General features: G+C 35.1%; 1 protein-coding gene across 1 annotated transcript in view; it reads left to right on the top strand.

The window, feature by feature from the left end:
- Nucleotides 1–20,599, top strand: part of RPAP2 (RNA polymerase II associated protein 2) — a 99,120-nt gene that overhangs the window by 31,380 nt on the left and 47,141 nt on the right. The window contains exons 7-10 of the mRNA XM_029946789.1: nucleotides 4,393–4,428; nucleotides 6,573–7,506; nucleotides 13,393–13,475; nucleotides 16,234–16,314. Coding sequence (XP_029802649.1) covers nucleotides 4,393–4,428; nucleotides 6,573–7,506; nucleotides 13,393–13,475; nucleotides 16,234–16,314 — 1,134 coding nt within the window. The remainder of the gene's footprint in view (nucleotides 1–4,392; nucleotides 4,429–6,572; nucleotides 7,507–13,392; nucleotides 13,476–16,233; nucleotides 16,315–20,599) is intronic.

The raw sequence follows: 20,599 nt of genomic DNA, 5'->3' as shown, positions 1-20,599 counted from the left end.
TCCTCATATGACCCAGGGGATCCTCAGACCATGCTTTCTGTTCTCAGTTCTCCGCTCTCCTTTACCACAGGAGCACCACTAAGCCAGGCAGGACCCCTGTCGTGGGTGGACTTCTACAACTTCAGATTTGGGGCTCCATTCCTTATAATACCTTTTGGTAGTCTCTATAAGCAGGGCTCCCTCCCCTCCACAACACCCACAGTTCTTACCTCCCCCAAATCAACTCTGCAGCTCCTACTTTCTACAATTCTACTTGTTGACTTGTAGTTTTGTTCTCTCAGTCCTCAGGTTGGTTTCTTGGGGGTTCAGAATGATTTGATTTTTATCTAGCTGTGTTTGAGGGACTAGGCAAGCTTAGGGTCCCCCTACCCCTCCACCATCTTAACTCCTCCCTCATCCTTTTTTTCTGTGCTGGGGTTCCTGATCTTTATTGAGTAAAGTTCTCAAGTGCTTTAGATAAACTATCTCATTTAGCATGTTAGTGCTTTAAATGAGCTGTCTCAATCCTTACAAGATCCCTGGGAAGAGTTTTTACTCATTTTATACGTGGTGGAACTGAGGCTCACAGAAGTTTAGTGACTAACCCAGAAAACTAGGTTCATTTATATAGATTTGGACTTTTAATCCAGATCTGACACCAAAGCCTGCATACACTCTTTCCATTCCTTTGGCCCTGTTCAGGTTTATTCTGTGTAGTCTAACTTGTGTGTTCACATGTTTTTTTCTATCTTCTTGATGCTCTGATATGTTCACACCTTTTCTTCTCTCCTTAAACTTTGAACCCAGTCCCTAACTCATAGTAGATAATTTAACCTACCACTTAACTGAAATGATTAAGTGCATCTAGCAGACTCTTCTTCAACATTATTTTCTTATGCTCTCTTCATTTCTCTGCCTTATTGCTTATACAGTACTTTATTTTTTTTAGTAGTTTATTGTCAAATTAGTTTCCATACAACACCCAGTGCTCTTCCCCACGAGTGCCCTCCTCCATCACCTCCACCTCTTTTCCGTCCTCCCCCTTCAGCCCTCAGTTCATTCTCAGCATTCAATAATCTCTCAAGTTTTTCGTCCCTCTCTCTCCCCAACTCTCTTTCCCTCTTCCCCTCCCCCTGGTCCTCCATTAGGTTTCTCCTGTTCTCCTGCTAGACCTATGAGTGCAAATAATGTACCTGATTCTTTTCTCCTGTCACCAAGGCTTGCTTCATGATTTATTCCTATTTTCTTAACTTTCAAGCTCTTGTTTCAAATTGATTATTTTTCTTCTACTTTAAAAAGGTTGCGGAGGGGAAACCCTGAAAACTATCCATTAAATTTAGCCTTTCTTTGGTGATTGGTAATATAAGCAAAAGCCATCTCAATAGAGTAATGCATATGGATTCAAGGAGGCAAAGGAGTGATTGAATAGATGTGGAATTGAAAACCAGTGCAGACTTCTTTAAAGAAAGATTACAATGGGGGCGCCTGGGTGGCTCAGTTGGTTAAGCCTCCAACTTCAGCTCAGGTCAGATCTCACGTTCGTGGGTTCGAGCCCCACGTCAGGCTCTGTGCTGACAGCTGGCTCAGAGCCTGGAGCCTGTTTCAGATTCTGTGTCTCCCTCTCTCTCTGAGCCTCCCCCTCTCATGCTCTGTCTCTTCTGTATCAAAAATAAATAAAACATTACAAAAATTTTAAAAAAAAGAAAGATTACAATGAAAAAGGGAGGGGGGAGCTGTATGATTGAAGGACAGGGTTTATTGGTTTGTTCATTTATTTTCTAAAGATAGATTTAAGTATGATAACATCCTAAAAGGAAAGAGAAAAAAGGGAGAGGTTTATGGAGTAAAATCACATCCATAGGATCATCCTTAAAGGCTTTTATATATAAACTCTATGGATCTTTATAGATCTAGCTGAATCTGAAGCTTTTCTTCACTGGCTCAACAAAAAGTTTTTATTTCTTCTGTAATTTGTTGTAGCAGCTCATGTATCTTTCATGATACTTACCATATACTCTTTGGAATTATATGATGCAAAATATAGTTAAGAGCCCTGCTATCTCAATTTGATTCCTGGCTTTACCACTTACCAGCTGTCTGGATTTCCACAAATTACTTATTCTTTTAGTACTCTACTCTTTTTATCTGTAACTTGGGTATGTATAATGGTAGCTACTCATTCTTATGAGGATTAACCTTTGTGAAGCTCATAGAACAGGTGTTTTCTTCCTACTAAATTGTAACATTCTTAAGAATGAGAACCTGTTCCTTATATTACTTAGTATACCCAGCATAATTCATACATATAATAGTTCCGAATTTTATTTTTGAAGGAATAATGGAATATACCCTGCATTTGTAGGTTAGCTCTTGAGTATAAGAATCCAATTGAGAATCACTGTCTATACATATTTTCTTCTCTATAGAGATACTCAGACCCCAGTGTAGGACCAAATGCCAGGCAGCTGCAAGGTACTGAGACTTGACAATTTTAGCCAAGAAGGTGGGGATGTGGGATTGGAAGAATGAAAGAACTACAAGTACCAGTGAGAAACAATAAAATCCTCTGTTGTAAAAGTTAGCATATTATTTAGGCCAAAAAAGCTCTTAATGAGAATTAAAAATATCCCTGGGGCATTCAAGGCTAGTCACCATCCAAATAGTGTCCTTTGCTTTGAGGAAGACCAAACCAAGCTAGCTTCTATGACTAGAGTTTTAGTGAGTAGAAGAAATAGTGTAAACAGGATAACTTTGGGTGGTTGGGAAAGGATAATGCCAACCAGTGGAGAGGGACAGAGGGAGAAAGAGAGAATCTTAGGCAGGCTTCACACTCAGTGAGGAGCCCGTCACAGGGCTCAATCCCACAACCCTGGACTTGTGACCTGAGCTGAAATCAACAGTCAGAGGCCAAACCACTGAGCCACCCAGTTGCCCCTTGATTCACTTGTTTACATGTGAATATTCTGTATTCCAATACCATTTGTTGAAAAAGTGGTCTTTTCTCCCTTGTATTGCTTTTACTGCTTTCTTTGTCAAAGATCAGTTGAATATATTCATGTGCATCTGTTTCTGGGTTCTCTGTTCTGTTCCAGTGATCTGTTTATCTATACTTTGACCACACTGTCTTCATTACTATAGCTTTATAGTCTTGAAGTCAGATGATGTCATTCCTCCAGCTTACTGACACTATTGTTCTTCTTTTGTGTTAGCTATTCTGGGTCTTTTGCCTCCTCTCAAACTTTAGACTCAATTTGTTTATTTTCACAAATAACTTCCTGGGATTTTGATTGGGATTGCATTGAATTTGTAGGTCAAGTTGAGCAGAATGACATCTTGACCATATTTTGTCTTCCTATTGATGAACATGGATTACCACTCCAATTTTTGTGTATTCTTTGTATATTTAATTTCTTTTTTAAAAAAAATTTAATGTTTATTTTGTGAGAGAGAGAGAAAGAGAGAATGGGGGTGGGGGGAGAGGGAGACAGAGGATCCAAAACAGACTCTGCACTGAGAGTGGAGAGTCCCATGTGAGGCTTGAATTCAACGAGCTGTGAAATCATGACCTGACCTGAAGTTGGATGCTTAACCAACTGAGCCACCCAGACGTCCCTGTATATTACTTTTATTTAATCTATTTTGTAATCTTTAGAAGTCACTTTTTCTGAGTCACTTCAGAAATACTTTACAGAGTTCTCCCGTCCTTTTGGATTAACTTGCTATTTGTTCCGTTTTGTATTGGCTTTCTAAGAGCTTTTCTCTTCCTCTTTTAAATATCCATGATGCCCAGCCAAATGTAATATCTGGTGTTGCATAGCAAAATTGTTCCTGAAATTGAATTAAATCACCTGATCTACATAATTCACATCCATACTACAGTACAACTGCTTTCTCAGAAATCAGAGCAAAAAATCTTATTGACTATGTAAAGAAAATAGAGGAGAATTATAGTACATAATCCCTGCCTTCAAGGAACTTGTAGTTTGGTAAGAAACCACACTTAAATGTATGTAAAGTAAGACTTTTAGATAATAATTCTAGTATTAAGTCATAAGAGGAGTACCTGATTAACATATATTAATTGAACATATAATACTGACTCTGGAACTTACAGGAGAGAGTGATTTACTGTAATCAGGTTAGTCAGGGAAAACTTTATTGGATTCATGGAAATTGAACATAGTCTTGAAACATGAACAAATTTTGGATAAGAGAGATTAATCCAGATTTCCTGTGGAGTTTCACAATACTTTCACAATACTTTGCCTTTCAGTTTTTTCTTTTTTCTTAAAAAACTTTAAATGAACTATTTCCTTTTAATTATATTTTCTATCCAGTATAGCTATAGTAAACACTTCAAAATGTTTGATGTATGAGTTGTCTTCAATTTTTTATTCTTATGTTTTGTCACAGGGATCCTGATTTTCAGCTGCTACAGGAAGGACAAAGGTATGATTGAATCAATCAGTATTGCCTTTTATATATTTATGTTAATAGAAACATTAAGAGTAAGCCAGGTGATATGAGCTCTTGGACTTCCTGTGTTGATGCATTAGGTAAGTGCCCATTTTAGCCCACACAAAGAAATATTTGCCTTGTACAGCTTTTTCTTTTGTGATAGTAAGATGATGTGTTTGGTCTGTATGATTTATTGTACAGCTGTTCCTACCAATGAAGTGTAATTGAACCTGTTGAAATATGACACAAAACACAGCTTCCATCTGAGTTACCCGTCTTCGTTGTCAACTAGATTATGCCAATTACACTTGTTGAAAGATTTTTTTTATTTTATAGGATTTCAAACTTAATATGCCAGTTATGTATTATTTGGAAGAGTGTCTAAAGCATTAATAGAAATTCCAAGTTGTGATATTTTTGACTGTTCATGTGACGTTGCTTGCTCAACCATGACTATCTCTCAAAACACATTCTTTCATCTTTTATCAACATAAATTTTCCTGGTTTTTAGTCACTACTTTAGTACCTGGAATTGAGCACAAGTGAGAGATATTTTTTATTGATACGTATTTTAAATCTACAGCTTCAAAGTAATATGGAAAGGTGTAATTACTTTAAAATCCCAAGAGAAAGTATGAAACATATGAAAGTCAAAGTGTTCTAATATTTTTGAAATTATACTTCATGTACAAGAGACAGTCCCATGGCTATATAGTTTAGATTCTAACTAAAAAATTATATCTAATACTGAATAAACTTGTTACCTTTTCTTTATTCCCATCCACAACTTTATTTTCAACTCTGTTTTTCTTTTTCTTTCTTTACACTTCCACCCAGCATGCTGCTTTTTTAAAATATTGTATTTTATTTTATTCTACTTTTTAATCATTTAAAAAATAAATAGCCTTTTAGGGGGAGCAGTTTTAAGATACAGAAAAATTGCTTGAAAAGTAGAAAGTTCCCATATACCCTCACAACTCCCTCCCTGCACTTGACCCAATCCTTATCCTAAAAGATAGTTCTTTTAAAGTACTGTTAAGTGCATTTACTTGAGAGTAGCTGCTCACCTAACATTTCTTATCTAAAGTTTGTATAGACAAAGCTACTCTTCTCACAAGTCTTAATCTTTTTAAAGCCCAATTGAAAATTGAAGCAAGGTGCCCAGATAGCTCAGTCAGTTAAGGGTCTAATTCTTGGTTTCAGCTCAGGTAATAATTTCATGGTTTGTGGGATCGAGCCCTACCTTGGGTTCTGCGCTGACAGTGTGGAGCCTGCTTGGGTTTCTGTCTCTGCTCTTTCTTAGTGCTGCCTCTCTCTCTTTTCTCTCAAAATAACATTTTTAATTAAAAAATGAAGATGAAGGAACATAAAGGGAAAATTACTTTTATTTTTATTATTCTGTAATAACTCTGGGTTTTCAAATACTATATCTTTCATTGACAAATACTAATTAGCCAACTTTATTTTCTGTTATGACTTTCTTGTGTTTTTCATTTTATCCATGGAATTTTCAGTATAGCTATCAAACAGAATTGGGAAATGTTTAAACCTATCTTTTTGTCTTGTTATCTTTCAAAACCTAAACAGAGTTGCTGTAATAAATTTTTTGAGAAAGCAAGAATGGAGTTTTCAAGAGAAAACCTTTTTTTAAAAAGGTTATATAAAATAGTCACAGAACAGTAATAGGCAGAGGCCCCTGAGTGGTTCATTCAATTAAGCGTCTGACTCTCGATCTCAGCTCAGGTCTTAATCTCTGGGTCATGAGTTAAAAAAAAAAAAAAGACATGTAACAAGCAAAAATCAAAATAATTCCGTAGAATGGAATTATCAAGGTTTTTTTTTTTTTCCTTTTTGCTGTACTCCTTTAACACTTTAAATAATGGGAAAAAAGAAAGAAGATGGTAGAATTATGTCAAGTAAATAAAATGCAGGGAAATCATTGCTTTATAGCATTCTTCAGAAACATGTATGTATGTGTGTGTTGATAGAAAAATATATATGTATATATTTTTATAGGGCTAAATAGATAGATTTTCCCGAGGAAATACAAATGTTTTCCTTGAAAGTTACAAAATACAAATACTTGAGACATTTTGCTTTTACATTATAGTTATTTTGTTTCTTTCCTTCTACAGTGGCCATTCTGGAAAGGAAGTACAGCTATGCACTAAGGCCATTAAAACATCAGATATTGACAATCCTGACCATTTTGAGAAGCATTATGAATCTAGTTCTTCCAGCACTCATAGTGATAGTAACAGTGACAATGAGCAAGACTTTGTTTCCTCCATTCTGCCAGGAAACAGACCAAATGCAATGAGTGTAAGTCCAAAGCTACACAAAAAAAGCATAATGAAAGAGAAAGCTGGCCAGAAAGCTAACTCCAAACGTGACGACAAAGAACAGACAGTAATAGATGTCTCTGAGCAGCCAGACAATTGCAGATTAGATAGTCAGGAGAAAGCTACTGCTTGTGAACTTCCTTCACAGAAAGTAAGTACTCAGATTTCTTCCCATAGTCCTTTGCCAGAAAAATTAGAAGCTTCAGAAAATTCTGAAAATAAATACCGTAATTCAAAAATAACTCTAGTAGGCATAAGTAAGAAAAGTGCTGAGCATTTTAAGAGAAAGTTTGCCAAATCAAACCAAGTTTCTAGGTCAGTCTCTAATTCAGTGCACATATGCCCTGAAGTTGCAAAGGCAAACTTACTTAAAGTCCTGAAGGAGACTTTGATTGAGTGGAAGACAGAAGAAACTTTGAGGTTTTTGTATGGCCAGAATTATGCTTCTTTGTGTATGAAACTCTCTTCAGCCTCTCTGGTTAAAGAAGAAGAACTTGATGAAGATGACATTTACTGTGACCTAGACAGACATTCTTCCCTTCAGGGATCTCAGAACAGCTTGGATGAGTCTTTACCTTTTAGGACTTCAGATACAGCCAGTAAACCACTACCAAGTTATGAGAACTTGAAAAAAGAAACTGAAACATTAAATCTAAGGATAAGAGAGTTTTACAGAGGACAGTATGTTTTGAGTGAAGAAACTACCAAATCACAAGGCTCAGAAGAGGTATGTCTTAATGATGATGAGTTTTGGGGGCTCTGGGTGGTTCATTCAGTTAAGTATTGGACTCTTGATTTCGGTTTAGGTCACCTAAACCTGCAACAGGTTCTGGTCTGACACCCTGGAACTCACATGGGATATTCGCGCGCGCTCTCTCTCTCTCTCTCTCTCTCTCTCTCTCTCTAAATAAATAGACTTTAAAAAACAATGATGAGTTTTCTATGCAACTAGCATTTGGAACACTCAACATAGTGAATCTTGGAACAGGAGTAATTGGAACAGAGATAATTGTTAAATTTTCAAGTTTGTTTAGTTGTTCACTTGTTTTACTTAAAATGCCATCCCTGGGGGCACCGTGGTGGCTCAGTCAGCTTAGCGACCATTTTGGCTGCAGTCATGATCACACAGTTTCATAGGTTTGAGCCCCACATCTGGCTCTGCACTGGCCAGATTTTTCTCTAACCCTCCCCTGCCTGCTCGCTCGCTCTCTCTCTCTCTCTCTCTCTCTCTCTCTCTCAAAATAAATAAATTAATCTTATTTATTTATTTTTAATATTTATTTATTTTTGAGACAGAGATAGAGCATGAGCAGGGGCGGGCCAGAGAAAGAGAGAGAGTCACAAAATCCAAAGCAGGCTCGAGATTCCAAGCTGACAGCACAGATCCCAATGTGGGACTCAAACCCACGAACCATGAGATTGTGACCCAAGCCAAAGCTGGAGGTTCAACCGAGCTATACCAGCGCCCCCTAAATAAATTAACTTTAAAAAACTTCTTTAAAATGACATTTCCAGTAGTAGCATAACTATTTTCCAAATAAGCTAAAATTTGCCCCCAGAAAATTTCATACATGTGTAATATTTTTCTCCAACATAGAAATAGCCTAGATTTTCTTTAGAAAATTCTATTTTATTTAGAAAAATAGGTTTTCTTTAAAACCTAGTTCTTCATATAATATGTAGACTCTCTGAAGAGGTTTTTTTTTTTCTTTTTCTTTTTTTGTACCAACAAATATTCTTTGTATTTTGGTATTTCAAATTTCTACATGGGGTGTATATCTTTGTATTTTATTTCCGGTAGAACTGTATACGGTGGAGTAGACTTACTAGTTGAATGGTAAAGTATTTGAGTTTTATTTGACAAGCAGGCCCATTTAAAATAATAATAATGAAAATAATATAGTAAAGGAGACTTACTGGGAAATAATGGATATAAGAGAAAATAGAGCACATCAGGTAGACCTAGATTTTATTATTGGCTGTGTCATTTACTACTGTATGAAACATTGGTCTCGAGTCTGATAGCTTTCCTTGCTCAGTTGTTAAGAATTTAAAAAATAAAGGGCACCAGGGTGGCTCAGTCAATTAAGCATGGGACTTTGGCTCAGGGCATAATTTCACAGTTTGTGAGTTCGAGTCCCGCATCAGGCTCTGTGCTGACAGCTCAGAACCTGGAGCCTGCTTCTGAATCTGTATCTCCTCTCTCTACTCCTCCCCAGCTCATGCTCTGTCTCTCTCAAAAATAAACAAACATTTTTTTTAAATTTTTAAAAAAGAATTTAAAAAATAATGTATGTAAAGCATTTATCACAGTGCCTTAAATAAAGTTGATACTCGGTAAATAGTAATTCTCTGTGGAGACTAAGTGTATCTTAGCGGGGTTCTCTCAGTATTTCTTTTACCCATTTTTGGTTTGATGTGTAGCTTGGGAAATGAAGTTATTTGGCATGAAGAAGAATAGGCAATAACCTTATTTTTATGACAAAACTTTGTTACTAAAGATTTGTGAGTAAATGTGCCTGTAAATTTAAGAACACATTTGGAGATTTAGAAAGAGAATGAAAGTGAAAATATAGTAAAAATTGAGGAATTTCATAGAATGCTACCTACAGTAGTACTGTATTTTGAATCGCTTCAACTGTATTATTAGACAGTACTCATAACTTTCATAGTAAGCTTGAAGAAACTGATCTCTGTCACTCAGCTGCATAAAACTACCTTAATATATCATTTGTTTTATCACTTTTGTGTTTATAAGCCTTAAATAGGAAAAATACTTAAGAAAGAAAATGAAAATTAATTGTTCCTCTTTTGAATAATATTTTAAAACTTTTTCATTAAAATATAAAACAGAGATAAGTGTACAGCTCACTGAATTATCACAAAGGAACACAGCCTTGTAATCATTACCCAGGCCAAGAAATTTGAGTAAAACAGAGAGGCCCAACTATGTCTCCTCCTGATTATTTCCTCTTTCCAAATTGAATCACCGTTATAACAACATATATTAGGTTTGCCAATTTTGAACTGTAGTAAATGAATTCACATAATATGTAATACTTGGTTTTCAGTTAATATCATGCAACATTATATTTGTGGTTCATTTATGTTGTTCCATGTGGCTATAGTTCATTCTTTAATTGTTGCATAGTATTCCCTTTTTGATATATACCCCAATTTATTCATATTAATGAGCAATTAGGCTTTTCCAGTTTGGGGCTGTGGTGTTGTGAGCTTTCTTATTTATATCTCTCTTCTAAGGTATATGTATTTCTGTTGGGTATGTATCTAATACTGGAATTTTGGGGTCATAATGTATATGTATATGCAACAATACTGGATAATGCCAAACAGTTTTCCAGAATGGTTTTGCCAATTTATATTCCACTGCCACTATCTGAGAGTTTCCATGACTCCACATTCTTTTCCAGTACTTGATATTGTTACTTTTCACCATTCTGGTGGTATTGCTTTTTGGTTATAATATATTTATATGATTATTAATGGGTTGAGCACAGTTTCGTTTGCTTTTTGACCATTTGGAATGTATCTTTTGTTAAGTGTCTTTTCAACTCTTTTTCCTATTTATCTGTAGGAATATCCAGGTATTGTTTTTTCTTACTGATTTTGTAGGAATTCTTCAGGATTCAAACCCATTTTTATTTAGGTGTATTACGAATATTGTCTTTCACTCTGAGACTTGCCTCTTCACTCTTATTAATGATATCTTGAGTCCAGTTTATTAATTGTAGCCTTTAATTACTTCTTGAAGAAAATAAATCTTTGTTTAGCCCAGGTTATTTCTTCTAAAGAAGCTTTGTTTTTCCTTTCATATTTAGATCTGCAATTCACCTGAAATAGATTTTTGTTTATGATGAGGAATATGGGTCAGATTTCATTGTTTTCCTTTGGGGAAATGTGTGCACCTTAAAGCTGGAAAATCACTATTGATCTTTAGAGAGGGGGGTGCTGTTCATTCCATTAGTTACTGAGAAAGACGGGAGAGGTGGGTCAAAAAATCTGTCACCATAATTATGGATTATTTCTCCTTTTAGTGAATTTTACTGTTAATATTTTGAGACCATGTTATTGGTGTTAAAAAAAAAAGATTGTTATGTCTTCTTGGTAAATCAAACCTCACTATTATGGAGTGACTTTTCTCAACATTGATGATTTTTTCCTCTTATAGTCTACTTTGCTGTCATTAGCATTCTTTATTGGTATTTTCAACAACTATCTGTTTTTACTTAGGCTAGTAGTCTTTATTATGTGGAAAATTTGTTGTCAGTGTTGTGAGTGATATATTTAGGTTTAAATCTGCCATCCCACTCATTGCTCTCTGCTTGTCCCACCTGTTCTATGTTCTTTCTCTCCTTTCTTGCTTTCTTTGAATTAAATATCATTATTTCATTATTTACCCTCTGTTAGCTTGTTTTTATATGTTATTTTCCTCATCATTATGTGGTTACTCTAAAGAGTAAAGCCTGAATGAACTGAATTATTATAAAAGTCCAACATAAGTTACGTTTTTTGCTTCCTTTATAGTCCCTTAGAAACTAATTCTCTTTACCCTCTCTATGCTTATGTGCTCTTGTTGTCTATTTTCATTCTCTCTGTATTTTAAATATGGTAAGATTATTTATAGTCAATATTCAGCTGGAGTTATCCAACTAATTACCTTTCCATTGTTTTTTATTGCTTCCTGAATCTCTGTTCTTCCATTAGGGATCATTTGCCTTGGGCCTGAAGAATATCCTTTATTTTGGTTGGTGTGTTTGCTAATGATAAATTTTCTCAGTTTTTGTCAAAAAATTCTTTATTTACTTTAATTTTTGAAGGACTTTTTTTGGGTATTGAATTCTAGATTAGCATTTTAAAATATTTCTTTGTCTTTTGGCTTTCATTTATTTCTCTTATTGCAACTTCTCTGAAAATACTGTTTTTCTTCTGTTAGCCACTTTTAAGATTTTTTTGTTTTTGGTTACTGTCAGTTTTAGAATGCCTTACTTAAGTGTGATCATTATTGTATTTATTCTTTTGGCTCTTGTAATACTTGAATCTTGACTTGGTTACTTTATCAGTTTTGGAATAGTCTCAATTATTATCTCTATGGATATTTCTTTTGTCTCATTCTTCCTTTCCCCTCTGTCCAGTACTCCAATTACAGACATGTTAGTCTTCTGTGTCTCGTATTCTTTGGCACTTTGCGTTATGTGTAAATGTAGGGGGGTGTTGGGTATGACTGTGCTTTATTCTGAATATTTTCCAAATCATTATTCTCTCTTCAGTCTTTTCTGTTGTATTATTAAATATATTCATTGAGTTCTCACTTTAGAATACTGTATTTTTTAGGGTGCCTAGGTGGCTCAGTCATTAAGCATTGATATCATTGGCTCAGGTCATGATCTTGGTTCCTGAGTTCAAGCCCCACATCAAGCTCTGTCCTGACAGCACTGCAGGGAGTCTGCTTGAGTTTCTCTCTCCCTCTCTCCCCCTTCACTGCTCACATGCACACATGTGATCTCTCTGAAAATAAGTAAATAAAAAAAAAAAGAATACTGTATTTTTCAGTTTGAGAATTTTTCTTTGGTTCTTTTATATAGTTTCCAGTTCTCTACAGAAAATTTCAGTCTTGTCATTTTTCTTTGAATACACCAACATAGTTATTTTGAATAAAACTGATAACTTCATCATCTGGACTCTCGGAGGGTTGTTTTCCATGGGCTAATGTTTCAGATTTTGACCATGTTGTCTTGTTTTCTTAATAAGCTTTATTAATGGCAAACATTGTATATTAAAAATTACAGATAACTTGAGACTCAAGTTAAAACAGATTTATGTTGGCATCTAGCAGATGATTTGTAGTGGTCCCACATCTCATTTAATCCAGTCATGGATCAAGATGATTTGAAGCTGGGCTTCAGTCTCTGTAAGAACCAGTCTGTTTCCTATTCATTCTTAGTCTTAGTGGTCCTTCTAAGTCAAGCTTTGGGGGAGAGATTTGCCAGTACCTTCTTGGCATTCCCCAAGCTCTAATGCTTATTAGAAAATGCTCAGGTTTTCAGTATCTGAATTGCTTCTCCTGGAATTAGTCACTGCCTCTCTGGAATTACCTTCTCTAGAATCTCTGGCCATAATTATTTACTGCCTTGTTAGTTCTCTGATGTTTTCAAACAAATATGGGTATTTTCCCAGTGTTTTTTCAGTTCTCAGCAGGAGGGATGATTTGAATTACCTTGTCTGCCATTTCTAGAAGTGGAATTCCCCATAATATATTTATTGTATTTGTTAATTTTCAAACTTTAATCTCCAACGTTTGTATAGCATTTAGCCATTTACAAATTTCTTTTGTATACATTTTCTCATTTCATAAAGAAGGTATTAATATCGCTTTATACAGGAGAAAATACTCTCAAAAATAGGCATATGACTCAAGTTCACATCAGCATAATGACTGACCCAATACTCAAATTTAAATCTTCTGATTCCTAAGATTAGTTTTTATTCTACCATACCCCAGCTTCAAACTTTGTGTTTTAATGTTTATTGTTCTTATCAAAGAAAGAATGTAAGTTTATGATTTTGCTTTGTTTTGTTTAAAAATGTGATTCAGCAAGATCCCACCTTTCCGCTGATAGATTCAAGTTCTCAGAACCAGATTAGAAAACGCATCGTACTTGAAAAGTTGAGTAAAGTGTAAGTATATAATTATCATTCCATTTTTACAATATTTTGAATTAATTTGGTAATTGTGGGTTCATAATTTAGATTAATTTTTACCCTTGAATTTTGAACAGTTTAAAAAATATGAAATGTTTACATAGATGTCTTTGCCTGAGAAATTGGGATTTTTAAGATAGTCTGCCAAGGAATTATTGAAATTAAGTTTTGTGTAGAAGACACAGAAGCACATAATAAAGAGGAAAGTTGAGAATATGGGAGTAGAAAATCAAACTGTGTCTCGTACACTTAATAATCTAGTGAAGTCAGGGAAAAAATATCAAAGCTAGACCATTTAAATACTGATTTGTGGTATATGTGTCATTCAGTTTCACATGTGAATGAAACTTTATGAAGTTTTAACGGTCTGTTAACTCACTCTGCATACTTATTTATAGAACCATTTCACACTCAGCAACTTAAGAGTTTTTGTTCAAGTCAACTTTGCACTTTAGTTTTAAGCTTCCCATGGTGGAAATTATTTTTCATGTAATTAACCCAGTGATGAATAAAATTAAAAAATTGTAATCTTGATTTGTCTTTCAAAGGAAGCTTGAAAAATCTTTTTTCCAGAGGTGTAAGGGCTGTCTTGAACTTTTCAGTCTCCACTTTCTTTCTTTAGCAGAAAAATGTAAAGGTGTTTTTTAAGGTGTGCATATGGATTAGGGGCACCTGGCTGACTCAGTCAGTAGAGCACGTGACTCTTTATCTCTCAGGGTTGTGAACTCCAGCCCCAATTGGGTATAGAGATTACTTAAAAATAAAATCTTTTAAAAAAAAAAGGTGTGCATATAGATTAGTCTTAATTTTGTAGTAGTTCAAAACCAAGAAAAACATAACTTCTGGAAGCCTTGATATTTTGAGCAGCTTACTCATATAAATTTTACATTTTAAATAGTTATTTAAATTAATATTTACGAGTACCTATTATGTTAAACTCCTCATACACAATAAATTTGTTATTAGTTTTGCCTTTTATATGCTCCTCATCCTTAGACATTTGTTTCTGTGTAACATTAGGTTAGAAAACAGTAAAAGTCACCATCTGTCTGATTCATAGGACAAGAAATATCAATCCTTGACTGTAGTTACATAGGTTTTAAAAGTTAGGATGGATTATTGATTTTGGCATGTAATCAGTAGATAGGGATTTATTGGAAAATAGTTTTCTAGACATATTAACTGATGAAAGTACCTAGTTTTAAATTTAAGACCACATAGCTATGCCATTGAAGGAATTCTATTCCTTCTGGGTTTTGGCTGTCATAGAAGATGACAAAAGGAGCCCTGCCAGAAGACCAAATTATTGATAATAGCTCAAGAACAAAATGTGAGAAGACGTGGAATGACTTAAAGAGAAAGAAACACAAAGAACACCAAAAACAAAATATTGACACAGAGGGTTTTTTGGTTGTTTATGCAAGCAGTTCAGTTTTATTAATTAATTCAGTTTTTAATTTTAACAGAATTAAGACCTTTTAAAAGATAATAATAAAATAAAAATAAGACCTTCTTGGTTTCTGATTAGAACAAACCAGTTGTAAACAGGTAACTGTAGAAATGAATGTACTGGGTATTAGTTGACATTAAGGAATTATTAATTTGGTTAGTTATGATCATTTTATTGTGATTTTGTAAGAAAATGCTGTTGTATTTAGAGATAAATATTTAGGGGTTGAATGATATGTCAGGTATTTACTTTTTTTTTTTTTTTTATGTTTAGTTTTGAGAGAGAGAGAGCAGAGGAGATACAAAGAAAGAGGGAGATACAGAATCTGAAGCATGCTCCAGGCTCTGGGCAGTCAGCACAGAGACCGATGGAGGGCTCTAACTCACAAACTGCAAGGTCATGACCTGAGCCGAAGTCGCTAGTTCAACAGACTGAGCCACTCATGTGCTTAGGAATTTACTTTAAAATGATACTGGCTAAGAGAGGAAAGAAGGAAGACCAAATGAAGTAAATAAAACATATATAGTGTTTGTATATTCATTCCCTTTGGTTCTCTCTGTTACAGTATAAACCTGGAAAGAATGAAACAGTACAGTACAGTATCGTTATATAGGTTTTTATAAAAATGGGCAATACTACATATGCATTTTTCACTTAATATATGATATTTTTCCACATTATAAATATGGAGATGTACAGTATGATTTTAAAGGTTTTATTGTATTCCATTATATGGAATATTTGTATATCATAATTATATGTATATATCATAATTTATTTAATGAATCATCAATTGATGGACATTTGTTACCATTTTCCACTATTGAAAAATTTTATCTGATTATTTCTTTAGGATAAACGTTTTCCTAGTAAAACTCTTGGGTCAAAGACTAGCCACATTTAAAATGTTAACATATATTGTCAAGTTGCTCACTAAAAAAGTACTAATTTTTACTCCCACCATAAGAATTTAATAAGGAGAAATAGGCCACACTTAGTCTAATATTTGAAAGTAAAGGTAAGAAAAACTTGAGACACGAATATAGATAGCAGCCAAAACAGTATTTCTCAGTGCCTCATACTGTAGCTCAGACTATGAATTGGTGTATAAAGTAATTATGAATTATATCCTTATGTCTTCTTACCAGGAAGAACCTAGCTTAACTGTCTCTACCTAAGTGCCATTCTTACCTATGGAAAATCCAGACTTAGGCAAGACTCAAAGAGTATGTGTATACAATTAAATTATATTTTTAAAGAAATCTTATTTTTTTTTATTTTCAGAGTGCCTGGGCTTTTGGGGCCTCTTCAGATCACATTAGGAGATATTTATGCACAACTTAAAAATCTTGTTCGAACTTTCAGGTTGGTGTTATTATAGTTTTCGCTCTTAAATTGTTTTGACTTCATGCAGTTGCCTTGCAGAATCCATAGGTAGACTGTGTTACCCGATGATATATTACAGCCACTAACTCGGGAAATGAAAGGGTAAGCCCTGGCATACTGCCATGGCCAACTGCTCCATCCTAGGAAATCCTGTGGGGGGCTAAACTAATCAAAAGCATAGCTCCTGGCTGGGTTTGCCCATGGTGTTGTTGAACAAACTCAGATAAACTCATCCCAAAAGGAGCCAATAACTGGAAAGAGTTTGGAAAAGAGAAAGGGAGAGAATTATTTTGGGTGCCAGCAGCCAGGGGCCAGCCTCTCCACCAGCAAGTACACCTAGAATTTTGTAAGGAGAGGCTTAGGGGGATACATGCAAGAAAGCAGGCAGGGAGCATATAATCATGGGTCAGGGTTGGCATGTGTTCAGCCCATGATCATGGGCAGGGAAGGGGACATGTGCGGTGTGGCCTTCTAGGCATTCCTTTGCTAGTAGGGATTTTCTGGTTGGGAGTTTGTATGTTCTGGGTCATTGCAAAACACCTTCATCAGTGTCTCAAGGAAGTACAATATGAAAAAACAACAGTAACTTTTAATTAAAGCATGAGTTATGTTAAGCGGTCTTATCTAGTTCTGGTTCAAACTGTTGGGGTCTGTAGTTGAGCAAGAGGGCTTTCTAACAAAGGCATGAATCAAGTAGGTGACTTACCATCAGGGTCTTAGATCTAAGAATAGTGTTCTCTTTTCTCCTCCACTAAACGTTACCTTTATCTTTTATTAAATTCAATACCTTATTTATTCAGACCTTAATATAGTTAGTTTTGGATAGTTTATTTATAGACTAGGCTAAAATTAAGAAAGAAAATAAGGTCTCACACAAAGGTGGTTAGCCAGTAACATACTGGATCCTAGTGAATGAGTAAATATATATCAGATGACCAGTCCTGTGGTAGGCACTATGGGCAATACAGAAGAAACATTATGCCCACTTCAAGGAAGAACTCTCCTGTTAGAGGATAACTTGAGCGCTGTGAACAGTGCAAACCCCTGGGTAATTTAATATTTAATTGCGTGGAGAAGATTTGAAGTGATAAGAAGTATAAAGAAAGAAAATAGAGAATATCAATTGTGAAATAGAGTTGGAATTTTTCTAAAACTGTAAAGGTGAAAATATTCACCCAGGCTCAAACTGTATTCTCTACCAAGAAACATAAGGATAAGACTCTGAATATGCTATTGGTAGAGGTGCACCAAATACACATTTTAGCCAAACACCAGTGACCAAATATGAAAATCAATATTTGTGGCTAAAACCAGGTATCACCAGCATAGAACAAACTTCTAGAGTAGAAAAATAATGTCATCCCATAAATAAATTATTATGGTTTATTGTTAGCAGCAGCAGTAATAATATTTTAAAAGTTTAAGGTACAGAAATAATTTCTTGGCATTGTTAGCTATTAGATTTCTTGTATAGTCACTGTACCCTATATCAGTAATACCAAATAGCCATTGACTTTCAACTAATGCATTTAAAGACAACACTGACCTTTTTGTATGCCACAAAGTGATTCAGGAAACTTTTTCAATAAGGAATGTACTAGAAGGATCTAGAATTCATAGTTTAGACAAATCTCAAAAAACTTTATCTTCTGCCTCTGAAAAGGATCATTTGTACCACTTAATGTTTAAATATTTGGCTTTGTAGACTCAAAGTCTTTTCTTTCTTTTTTCTTATTATTTATTTATTTTGGGAGAGGGAGTGCACAAGCAGAACAGGACCAGAGAGAAAGAGGGAGAGAGAATCCCAGGCAGGCTCCATGCTGCCAGCACAGAGCCTGATGTGGGGCTGGATCTAACAAACTGTGAGATCATGGCCTGAGCCGAAATCAGGAGTTGGACGTCCAGCTGACTGAGCCACCAGCTGCCCCAAGAGTTGTTTTAAAACATTCTTGTAGAGTCCTTTCCTTTGATGTTTGACCAAACAGAATGTGTTTGGGGTGCCTCAATTTACTCAACACTTTTGTCCTAATATTTTTCTTATCTTAATTAGAGATTACATTGAAATATTGCATATCTGTTTACATAATTTAGATATTTTTCAACTCATTATATTAAAAAAATTTTTTTTACGTTTTTTATTTATTTTTGAGAGACAGAGCAGGGGAGGGTCAGAGAGAGAGGGAGACACAGAATCTGAAATAGGCTCCAGGCTCTGAGCTAGCTGTCAGCACAGAGCCCCATGCAGGGCCTGAACCCACAAACCATGAGATCATGACCTGAGCCGAAGCCGGATGCTTAACTGCTTAACCAACTGAGCCACCCAGGCACCCCTCAACTCATTATATTTTAAAGTGACATTGTTTTTAATTCATCATCATGAGATGCCAAGAATTAATTGACCAATTAGAAATTTTCTTGAAAGATTTGTAACTTAAATGGAAGTAAATAAGTAAAAGTTAAATGTAGCTCTTAAAGCTATTAGAGAACAAAACAACCAAGTCAGTTTTTAAGGATCTAATTGGCATTAGATTAATGAATTAGGTAGCATTTCATCCAACAAAGAGAAAGATGATCCAAGGGATTATACAAAATTGAAGGCTTTTATAGGCAGAAATGGGGCAGGATAAGGAAGTTATTAGGAAAGAAAGGATTGTTTCAGGCAAGGTCACCTTCCCTTTGAGGGAAGGGCGAGGGGTTTTATCATGCATGTTACCTCATTAGTGGTGATCAGGAAATTCCAGACTGATTTAAAACTCCAATCAGTTTTAAAGGAGAGGCTGAAACTACAGTTAGGTTAGGTGTTAAGTCTTGGTGGTGTCCATTTGGAACTTGTTATTCCTTTTTATTTTATTTTTTTAATTTTTATAAAAACATTTTTTTGTTTATTTCTGAGAGAGAGAGAACAGAGCATGAGCAGGGCAGAGAGGGAGAGGGAGACAGAGAATCCAAAGCAGGCTCCAAGCTCTGAGCTGTCAGCACAGAGCATGACATGGGGCTCGAACCAATGAACCATGAGATCATGCCCTGAGCTGAAGTCAGATACTCAACCAACTGAGCTGCCCATGTGCCCCCTGTTATTCCTTTTAAACAATGGTTATTTCCTTTTATATATACATAATACAGTTCTGCAAAGATTGCATTATGATGAAATGTAATCTCTGTTATTCTGTCTTAACATTATTTGAATTTTTGTAAACATTTTATCCAGGGTGCCTGGGTAGCTCAATCGGTTAAGCATTCAACTCTTGATTTTGGCTCAGATCATTATCTCACAGTTTGTGGGTTCAAGCCCCATGTGGGGTTCTGCACTGACACTGAGGAGCCTGCTTGGGATTCTCTGTCTCCCACTCTCTTTGTGCCTCCCCTGCTGGCTTACCTGCTCTCTTTCTCCAAAATAAACATTAAAATTTTTTTTCAGTTTTTTCCAAGGTACAACATTCTCTAGAAAGTAATCTATTTAATGTATTTACTCTTTGTATTAACTGTTAACCTATTTTGCTAAATAAATAAAATTTTTACTAATTGTTTTATATATAAAACTAATAGTTTTCATAGGCATCATTTAATCACTGCAGCATTTTATTTTTCTGACCAACAAAAGCACATAAGGACATTTTTACTTCATCTAGAATGTTTAGATTTGAAAGTGAATGTTCAGTTAATAACAGTCAATCTGAATGACATGATTGTTCTAATTACTAAGATTATTACACTTATTAGATCTCACGGGAACTATGCAATCACAAGATCATTGATCACACATAAATTTAAGAATGCCGGAAGTGATGATCAGATTGGCCTCGGCCTTTGGAACACTGACCAAATATTTTGCCAAATGGAGGGTTTGGGCCAAATACCAAGAACAAAGTCAAACTTCTCTGCATCTGTCTTAGTGGTGAAGAGAGAAAGATTTATTTCTATCACAGAACCATGAACCCAAAAGAAAAACAAAAGTGTTTTTCACCTGTCTACACTGATGATAAAGTTTGAATAGATGTATACAATGTGAAGCACTGAAGTCTAGGACTTTTTCAGGATTTATCAGGAAGTGGATATCATAGTAACAGAAAGGATAGCTGCAGGAAGATGAAGACTCTCTCTCTGATTTTTAAAGAAGTCGTTATGCAGGTTCTTGCAGACAGTGTTTATGTAATCACCGTTCTGGGGAAAGTGGCAAAGTCACTGAGACATATCATAGGAGATGTTAGAATAAGACTTTTAATCCGTAACTACAAATACTAATTTGTACTTAATTTTTGCTCTG

The sequence above is a fragment of the Suricata suricatta genome, chromosome 8 (genome assembly GCF_006229205.1).
Source record: "Suricata suricatta isolate VVHF042 chromosome 8, meerkat_22Aug2017_6uvM2_HiC, whole genome shotgun sequence".
NCBI lineage: Eukaryota > Metazoa > Chordata > Mammalia > Carnivora > Herpestidae > Suricata > Suricata suricatta.
This window is presented reverse-complemented; position numbering and strand designations above follow the sequence as displayed.